At 40.1% G+C, this 10,478-nt stretch overlaps 1 protein-coding gene across 2 annotated transcripts in view; it reads right to left on the bottom strand.

Moving 5' to 3' along the window:
* Nucleotides 1-9,009, bottom strand: part of LOC117777780 (epidermal retinol dehydrogenase 2-like) — a 54,928-nt gene extending 45,919 nt beyond the window's left edge. The window contains exons 1-2 of one of the 2 annotated variants that reach the window (XM_034612740.1): nucleotides 8,851-9,009; nucleotides 6,106-6,433 (exon numbers count right to left, since the gene is read on the bottom strand). In XM_034612740.1, coding sequence (XP_034468631.1) covers nucleotides 6,106-6,433; nucleotides 8,851-8,981 — 459 coding nt within the window. In that variant the 5' untranslated portion in view covers nucleotides 8,982-9,009. Of the gene's footprint in view, nucleotides 1-6,105; nucleotides 6,434-8,652; nucleotides 8,804-8,850 lie in introns of those variants that run through there. The other variant, XM_034612741.1, reaches the window with a different exon arrangement.
* Nucleotides 9,010-10,478: the final 1,469 nt, after the last annotated feature.

Consider the following 10,478-nt stretch of genomic DNA (forward strand, 5'->3'; position numbering starts at 1 on the left):
GATTTTAGCACACCTTTTGGGCAAAACTCGAAATGCTTTGCTCCGCATGTTTCCTAACAGGATACACACATATCACCTAAGTTTGAAGATGATTGGACCAAATGTTGATGAGTTATGTCCTGTTAAGCTCCGCCCTTTGCGAAAAAGTTATGTTTTTTGACCAATCCTGCTCATTTATAACAGAAATGTGTATCTCAGTCTCACAATGCTGTGTACCAAATTTGGTGTTGATAGGATGAAAAACCAAAACGAAGATGTCACATCACTGTTTTTCAATTTATGCAAATTAGCACAAAAAAACATCATTGTGGACTTATATAATCTCATTGGCTTTTTTGTAGAGCACTATTGGCTGGACTTGTGTCAAATTTCAAGTCAATCTGAGTAATGGTGTGAAAGGTGTGGGCTGCGAACTATTTTTTGTTTCAAAGATTGATTACAGCACCACCATAGGGTTGATTGAGATCATGTTTAACAGTATGTATATTATATACACCTTTTCACTGTAGTGGTTTGTATGAAATGTTATAAGTAAAGTGCAGTGCCACAGAATGATTGTACAAGCAAGTAAAATCTGTTTTGTGCATAAGAAAAAACATTTGTACATAAGAAAACTGTACATAAACACAAATGTGCAAAAAAGTTATTTTCTGGTAATTTGATTTATAAATCAATTTCAACTGATATGAAAAAAATTATCATAAGATTTTTTTCCATATCGCCCAGCCCTATGCTCAGGAGAGATGTTAACATAAAATCTACGTTTGTTAAAGAAGAAAAAGAACTGATCTTGTGTGTGTATTTGTTACCCAGCAGTGCTATGAGAGTTTAACCTACAGTAGTTAGCACTGATCGGCTCTTTGTTGTGGTAGCTGCATTGAACCTAAGCTGTCCATATACAGTATAATCAGTGAATGTGTTAAACTAGTCTGGAATGGGAATAAAAAAGCATGTATATTTTCACAATGTAAGGTTGCCGTGTTATGTATAAAGCAGTGTCTCTTTTGAATTCAATCTATGCTCAGATGTCTGATTTTCCCCTGGCTTTGATAGTTTTCTCCCATTTCTTCTCCGGATCCTTAGCTTTGTCTACACTACTCCTCTTTCATGTAACGTAACACACATTGATGATGGAAATTCACTGCAACTCCTCTTCTGTTTACATCGATTCATATTCGCCACAGCGGCACCACCAATTGCACCACTCAACTCTGCACCGCTATCCTCAAGGCCTGGTGCCGCTTCAGTCTCTCCTCCATATGCCGTAGTTCCTCTACAGCAGTGGTCACCAGCCTTTTCGAGCCCAAGATCACTTTTGAATTCCAAACTTAAGCCGAGATCTACCATTACATTACATTTCATTTAGGTGACACTTTTATCCAAAGCGACTTACAATAAGTGCATCAACCATGAGGAACAAACCCAGAACAACAAGAATCAAGAAAGTACAATTTCTTCAAAAAAAAGCCAAACTACAAAGTGCTATAAGTAAGTGCCATTTAAGTGCTACTAAATTGTTAGTTTAAACTTTTATTCAATGTATAGTCGGAAGAGGTGTGTTTTTAGTTTGCGGCGGAAGATGTGTAGACTTTCTGTCCTGATGTCAATGTGGAGCTCATTCCACCATTTAGGAGCCAGGACAGCAAACAGTCGTGATTTTGTTGATATCTTCCAAAAAACACACTTAGGAGGGTCATTTCTGTTAAAGGCTGAATGTACACGAAATAAATATACACAAAGAAAGGCAGTTGTGCAAATTTTTCTATTCAATGCACAATATTCAAATTAATATCAATTCATATTTACAATGCAAAATATGTAGCTTCTCAGTTCCACAACATGTTCTGCAGAGGAGCTGCTACTGCAGCACAATGTTTAAATATAGGCTTTGATTTGAATATGGCCACAGATATGATTATTTCCTTGTATGAAAGAAGTCCCTTGTACTCAAATAAATACCGGTACTACACAGTATGAAGCCGTGCATCTTCCGCTCCAGCAAATATTTCACAATAAAAAACGCTTTTAAACAAGGGAATGGATTCCATCAACAGAAACGCTTGAGTGCTTTTATTTTGAAAAGGCATACAGAAAGTGTTGCAACCATTTGTTTGTGACATAAATTCATCAGATAAACATTAAAAATCAGTTGAAAGATCATCTTCTCTGTTTATTCTGCTGTGAACCACAATGTTAATCTCTCTATGACATAAATGTATTTACATCACTTCCCGAACCCGTTTCAAAGTAAAAGCACTCTAGCGTTTCACCTTCTGAATCCACTAATTTGTTCCAACGGGGCTTTGTTTGTTATCGACAGACCGAAAGATGCGCATCTTCATACCGTGAATGTCGAGTCCTGACATTTACTTTAGTATATGAACCAACTTGTTCTTGAAGGAAATGCAGGAGATAAACCTGCAGCTTATGTACTTATGTACTTATGTACTGCAGCTTATGGTGTGTCCGCAAGTAGCGGACACACAGCGCGTGTGAAAACAGACAACCGACACACAGCTGATCTGCGGTGCGACGACAGACAGTGAGTCCAGAGAGTTGGGGGATCGACAGTGAAGACTGCGAGATCGACCGGTAGATCGCGATCGACGGGTTGGCGACCACTGCTCTACAGTGTATTCAGGCTTATTTAATACACTGTCAATATCGTTTTCTTCCATATCTACTGGATTATTGTCTTCCAATTGTTTTGATTCCACTGCCCCCATTAATCTGACTGCACACAAATATGCATAAGTGCATGTTGTAGTGCTAACATAGCCAGGGAGCTGGCAAGTCTTACAGTGACATTAAAATCGTCATATAGTGGACTTTGGCAACAAAAGATCCAGTATATCTCTGTGTAGGGCAACATGGTGGGAAATAAAACATTGTTCATCTTCATATATCAATATTGTAAAAATACAAAGCAGGTTGAAAATAGGCAAAGTTCCTCTTTAAGATGCTGAATCAGTGCTGTGGTTTATAAAGCAGTTTCCCCCTCATTCCATTTATGAAAACTTAATACTTGAGGCATCTGTTCTTTTTAAATCAAATTACAGCACAGAGGGTCTTTAGCAGGTTAGATTGCAGATATTATCTAATTAAACAATGTCACAGCTTTTGGTGTAGCTACAGCTTAACAGTCATCGAGTCTTTTATGACAGTGGTTCTCAACTGGTCTGTCGTCTGGACCCACCATCACCCCTTAATGACAAGTCGGGAACTAAATCGAGGAAAATGTTCAACTTCTCAAATTTATTTAATGAAAAGATGGTGCAGTTTGAACCTGAGATAGTACAGAATAGCACAGTATGCCAACACAAAAAAACAAGTTTAATGATAAACCAAAACAACCAACAACCGATGCTAGAGAGGGAAATATTCCCTTTTACACTCAATTAGCTGCATTTTAATTAAAAACCAAAAAGTACATTTTAAGGACACAAGGTAATACAACATACTTAACAATTCAGTAACTTCAGCCTTTTTTAAACAGACTCAACAGTGCTTTCATGCACAAACATGAAATAAAAAAGTCCAACTACTGAGAAGTAGTTTCCAAAAGACTCAAATTATGTAGCTTTAGCTGAGAATACTCACTCACTGAATCTATGACAACCAACACTGCACTATGGAAAAAATGCAGTGTCTTGAGTAGCTGCTTTTATCCACAAACTCAAAATGAATTAAACAAAAAAATTCAAGTATACAAAATTAACTTTTCTTCTGATTACCTTATCAGTAGGTCAATACTGAAAAACATTGTGCTTTGAAGAAAATTAAGCAGCACTCACTTCAACCTTAGGTGTAACACTGACATAGACCTGAGTTTGGAGGAATTAATGGGAGAACTGGGGATGTTTTTTGCTCCTGACAAGAGTCTCAAAGTCTGGAGTTATAGTAGACAAGGCAACTCTGAGGTCATGCTCAATGTCCAGTCTATTTCTGTGTTTTGTCTTCAGCTGAACCAGAGCTGAGAAGCCACACTCACAGAGAAAGGTAATGCTGAATGGTAGGAGGATTTTTACTGCTCGAGTGGCAAGGGAAGGATACTCGCTCATCACATTGCTGCACCAGAACTGGGAGAGGCTTACCGCCGTGAATTTATTATTCAGCGTGCGGTCACATGACAGCTCCACCAGCTGACTCTCTTCGTTGCTTGGCAATGTGACGCTTTCTATGTTGATTCCAAAGGGGTCACGTATCCAGTCGTCATTCCTCTGTTTCTCGGGCAAGTAGTCTTTAAACCGCTCCAGAGGTTTATTCAGATGTGTCGTGATTGTTTTCTCCATTACATTTTTTCCTGCTGTGTCCAGTTGCTGTCCCTCATGACAGGCATTGGGGAACATGTCGAGTCGGTTTTTAGAAACATGACTTGCCCACACGGAGATCTTTTTTTTGGAAAGCATCGATTTTGTCATATTGTTAAAAAATGTTGCTCCCCCTCCCCTGCATAGACACATTTAATGTGTTTAATTGTTCAAACACATCAGCAAGGTAAGCAACGTGTGCGAGCCACACACTGTTGCTAAACAGGTCTGCAAGAGGCGAATTGTTCTGGGCAAGAAAGGCTGCGATTTCAGCTCGTAGTTCATAAAAACGGGACAGTACCTTTCCCCTCGAAGCCAGCGTACCGCGGCATGATAAAACACCTGTACATGCTCACTACCAAGATCTTGGCACAGTTTTTGAAAACATCGGGTGTTCTTTGCACTTCGTTTGATGTAGTTTACCACTTGGACGACATCTTTTAATGTTCCATGAAGCACTGGTACCGTATCCTTTGCTGCCAGGGCCTCTCGATGCAAAAAACAATGGTTGCAAGTTGCATTCGGAGCTTTCTCATGTAGCCTCCTCGCGACCCCCGAGTTTTTTCCTGTCATACAGGAAAAAACTTTTGAAAAACCCACTGAAAACGGGTCCGTGACCCACTTTTGGGTCGCAGCCCACCAGTTGAGAATCACTGTTTTATGACTTTACATATTCATGAAGCTGCAGTTTTAAGGTGTTAACTCACTCAACTCACCCAGGTCTAGTGGTTACAGCACCAGCACAGTTATGTATTAAGCCTAGTGAGTGTCTATTTACACAACAGTCATCCCTAACCCTGCCCCACACATAGTGACAGCCCAACCAAAACAACTCAGAATGCAGGGTGCCCTAATGAGACAAACATCAGTTTCTCAGTCTGTTTGTGTTTCATGGTTGTAAATAAAACTTTTGATCTCAACTCCAGGCAAATAAACAGAGAGAGAGAAAGAGAGATAGCAATGCAAGCCATACACAGCTGCTTCTACGCACCTCCCCCGCTCTCAGACAGTGGGAGAGAGCTACCAGTTCTGTGGTGTAGATCGCTTCTATACTAATACAGAGCACGTTTAGAGATAAAACACTTTTAGAGATGAACTCTAATTTACAGCACATTGTATTAATGTAATCAACAATATTGACATGTCATTAAACCCAAAGATTTTAGCATTAAATACATTATCTGGCCAGTAAATGACACAGACCCTGTTCAGACCTGGTATGAACAAACACCCTGAGAGATCTGATTACAAATGGACAGATCTAGGTCATTAAAAGGTGTCCTGACTGCATCCTCTGTTTCCACTTGTGATAAGATCTCACTTCCCTGCTCTATAGGGAAATAATCACATTTGTCACGTCAATTCCATTCTCAAAGTATACAGATGTGTCAGTTGTCTATGTGTGAGCGTGTGTCTGTGTCAGCACAAGCTGGAGATAAAGAGAGGGAGGAGTCAGGAGGGGCTCAGTGAATCAATGTACTAAATGCAATTCTGCTATGGTTTAAGATTTCACCAATATGAAAAAAAAGGGTGGTGGCCACAAACAAATCAACAAATGACCAGCGAGAAGAGTAGAACAATTGAAGATTAATTGAGAAACTGTGGTGGGTCAAAGAACATCCACTGAGCCTGTGGTCCTTCAATGTGGCTTAGGACACATTTGACCAAACCTGATTAGGCCAGCTGGCAACAGCAGCTACAGGTTTTGAGCGGATGCAGCTAGCTGAGTAAAGTCAGCCAAGTATGGTGAAAAGTGCAGTTGTTAATAGTTTGGTAGTTCTTTAAGTAAGCTTACCTGGTCAGCCACTCTGTAAACTTCGTTCCTGTCACTACAGTCACACAGGTAGTAGTGTACTCTGCTGGCTCCACTCTGTTTAGCCAGTCGGGCAGTTTCCTTCATCCCATCCTGGTTAATGTCCCACAAAACCAGCACAGTGCCAAGAGCCGCAAACTCCTGAGCCATGAGGCGACCAATCCCGCTACCTGCCCCCGTAAGCAGCACCACCTCACCAGCTATGTTCTTTCTTTTCCGGGGCACAAAGAGATGGATGAAGGATTCCACATTGTACCACAATGACAGCAGGAGGACCTGGATTGTTTCCAGGAATATATTCATAATAGATCTGGGGAGGAGGGGGGAGACAGAAAGAGGAGATAAATATGTGATCTGAAGAGCAGGTTTTGACTTTTTTCTACTCTCAATAAATTATCCTTTGACACTATTTTTGTTACTGATTAAATCAAATTTCCCAAGGTTTCCTCTCCAGCGGTGTTATGTTCAAGGATATTTTATATCCAATTTATCAAACGAGGTTCAGGCAGAAATGGGGTGGGGATCTGTCCAAAAGGGCAATAGGGTATTGCACATTAAGTCAGCATTGTTCGGTTCAGTGTAAACAAGCAAAGGCTGTATAATGAGGGGTCTTCTTAACAACAATATTGCAGGATCTGTGTGTAAAAGAGGCTCAACACTGAATGTGCTTTCAGACATTCACTGAACTCCAGATAATCTACTACAATTATCCGGGGATGTATGTGAGCACGCAAATGTCCCACTCAGTTGGTGCTGACACATCTGTTGTTTCTCCTGCCAGCCCCCTACTAAAAACTCTGGATAATGTCTGAGTGAGGCCATGTGAGAGTACAGCAGGAGACCCTCCAGTGTATTCACTGCAAGTGAGTAGGCACGTTGATGAAGTAAAAAACAGGTGCCGTACACATAGAAGACACAGACAAAGATGTCAACTTTGCACATAAGGATGAGATTCAGGAACCTTTGGTGATAAGGGCTGAAGATTGTGTTGAACATGTGATCTTTGCAGCAGAATGTAAAGGTTACTTCCTGCCACACCTCACCCTTGAGTACTCTGGAGATTTCTTTGCTGTCATGAATGTGTCTGACCATAGAATCTCCTGTGTTGTTCGTATGTGAAAAACAAACTCTGGAGAAAGTCTGGACCCTAATGTGTAGACATTCTCTGTTTGTGTCCGAAAAACTGCTTCTGTGAGGTTTTACCTTTGTTAGTAGGAATTACTACCAAAGATACAGAAGAAATTCTACAGATAATTAGTAGTCAGTCATCAGTGTTAAGGAATTTTTGAACATCCTCACACATTACTGTATATGCCACTATATATTATGTATATTGTATAGAACATTATATCTGTACAGGACAATAGTGCCTGTCTAAATTCCACAGATACTCCCTTCTCTCTCCAAGCAGTACCCAAGGTCAGGTTATAGATAAAGGGCCAACCAAAGATTCACTGCTGTGTCTACGTTGAGGGACTTTCATATCTAACTCAGATGAGACAGACAGAGAGACACCATCTTCAACTCTTTTGCGTATTTCACCAGTGGCAAGACGTAAGGACACAATGTGATTTAGGAATGCTTACCTTAGGCTTAACTATCCAGTAGAATGCAAACACCTACATGTAACATAGAGAGTGACAGCCTGTAAATCGTTCTTCTCTTTCATTCAGCTAAGAACCATTTTGATTTCTGTCCTTCTCACAAAAGACTAAGAAGCATACAGATCAGTTGACCCAGGATCCAGGACAGCACATATCCGGAATCTGCCAACCTCCTGAAGTGTAAAATTTGCAATGATGCCACTAAGCAGCTTTAAAACCTGGACAAAGAGGCAGATGCTTAACTTCTTTTACTTTATCTACCACATTTTTTGATGCTACCAATTCCCAGACAGTTTTTTCCCATGGTGTTCTTATGGGTCATATTTTTGTTGTGTTTTTATAAATATTTTACAGTTTTGATTTCAATTTATTTTCTGATGTATTAAATCCTTTAGGAGTGAATGTTTCTACTATATCTGTTCTCTCCTGTCTTTTTTGGGTGACCAATTAACTATGAAATCAGGAATTTTAAACAGAGTAATATCAGAAGCTCCACAGATGTTATCAAGTTATATTAACAATCTGTTCTTCAAGATGGGAATGATGATATATACCTACATGACACTGGCAAAATAAATATTAAATGGAATATTCTTTGTTAAAGACTTTGAGAAAGATGCTTCATCCTTAAATATTTTTGATCAGATAACTTGATTTAATGTCTTTAATATTGGTATTATCTCAGCTACATCACATGTGTTTTTACTGTTATCTGTCTGCATTGTACCATGTATGGCATTGTAGTCGTGACAGGATGTCCTTATTTACAAAGGGTATTTAAACATACCAACTGTAAAGCATTTTAAAACCAAAATGTGGAAATGTGGGTGTGCCCTATGACTTTTAAACTTGAAATACTGAATTTTCACTCGTCTCGACTTGGCTGGAATATATACGGGTTAGTGGGAACGAGCTTCAAACTTACCAAGATAGATGTTGAAAGTCAGTAGGTGCGAGTGTCTGTCCTCTGCTCCCAGGTCATCGACTGTAACCGCTCGGAGTACTAACGTTGTTAGTACGTTGTGTTGTACACAGCCATGCGTTATCACAGCCAACACAGTGTGTATGCGCGTGTGCGTGTGTGTGTGCGCGTGTGTGTGTGTGTGTGTGTGTGAGAACGTACCGTGGTGTTAGTGTAGCAGAGCAACAGCGAGTGCGTTCCTGTTGGAGACTCAGCACTAAATGTAGCCTGCGGGACACAAAACAACAGGATGTCAAGCCAAACAGCGGCAGAGAGGCTGGGAGACGCCACATGTGTCACGTGACACGATTTCGGCCATTCCCACATCCGCGAGTTCCCTCCGCCAAGCCAGGCATTATGGGACTTGGAGGATATATGCTTCAAAATGTACAGCAAACGCCAAACTAATCAAATTAATAAAACAAACATATTGCATGAGTACATAATTAATATACAATACTATTATATAAACGTATTAACAGATAAATGCCTGTGATTTATCAAAAATATGTTAGGATCTGCCCTTGTAAGGACTTCACAATGACTTTGTAGATTTTTTAAAACTCTATTTAGGCTTACTAGTGTTTACGTTGTTTGGACTTTGAACTAATTGTTTCCTGTTTTACTTTGAAATGATTTGCCTTAGCTTTGTTTCAGGGCCTGCATCCTTCGAAGGCTGCATTTGAAGACCTATTGCATCTCAACAGTGCAACTAGAATGTCCCAAGGCTCCTCCAAATCCAACCAACAAATGCATTCTTCCATCCCTGTAAGGTCCTACGGGTGGATCCCTCTCAGGCCAACCCATCCCAGGCTTCATTGCGCTCCCGAGATGCACTATATTTTTGAAAGAGGTAATGGCAGAGGCGAGGGATGAGACATCCACTGATTGAGTATCACGCTTCAACTGCTAATGTTATTCCTGCTAATAAACATAAGGGCATTGACACTTTCTTGTCGCCTCAAACTGCAGCACTGTTGCTAAGCAACAGCAGTATGGGTGGGACAAGCTGGTGACACCAATCAAAGAAATCCTTCGTAGGTCAGACCGTCTTATTTCAGTTCAGCCTCACAGCCCAAGAAGACAAAAAAATGCCCTTAAACCTTTTTTCTTTACAGGATTTGATTATGCTGAAGACCCTCTGTTTATTCATTTATTTTACTTTTGCTATATTGTCTGTTTTTTTGAAATGTTTTGGCAATGCGTGATGTGAAGCTACTTTAATACACATGTTATCTCAGTTTGTTAATTGGCTTAATTACGGAAATACTACTAAACCGATTTCATTGTGGAAGGGTGGGACATGGCCCAAAGAAGAACCCATTCAATTTTGGAGGGGATCAGAATAATGTGCAGATCCAGGATTTCTTTTTCTTCACATAATTCATTCAATCTATAGCATTAGTGAAGGTCGCTCCCACGCACAACAGATTTTGAGTGACAGGTGGAGGTATGTGCTCCCCGCTCGTTGACCTTTTTACATTTAGAGCAGAAAACTATCCAATATTATATTTTCATGTATAAGCTTTTGCATTGGGCCCATACCTACTAATTCCATAAACATCTGTCTGTCTGTCTGTATGTGGAACAAATACCTACCATATTTATGGAATGTAGTCTTCGGCTGTGGAAGTGTAGTGTTGAATTTGTGTTGAAATTTGAATATTTATAAAATTTGAATAAACAGTTGACCAGCGCTCTGTAGCAGTAAGTGGGGGCTGGGCAGTGTGCCTCATCAGTGAACTAGGTGGAACATGTCTTTGTCACCTCCTGGGATAAACTATAGCAGT

This window comes from Hippoglossus hippoglossus, chromosome 17 (assembly GCF_009819705.1).
Source record: "Hippoglossus hippoglossus isolate fHipHip1 chromosome 17, fHipHip1.pri, whole genome shotgun sequence".
Lineage (NCBI taxonomy): Eukaryota > Metazoa > Chordata > Actinopteri > Pleuronectiformes > Pleuronectidae > Hippoglossus > Hippoglossus hippoglossus.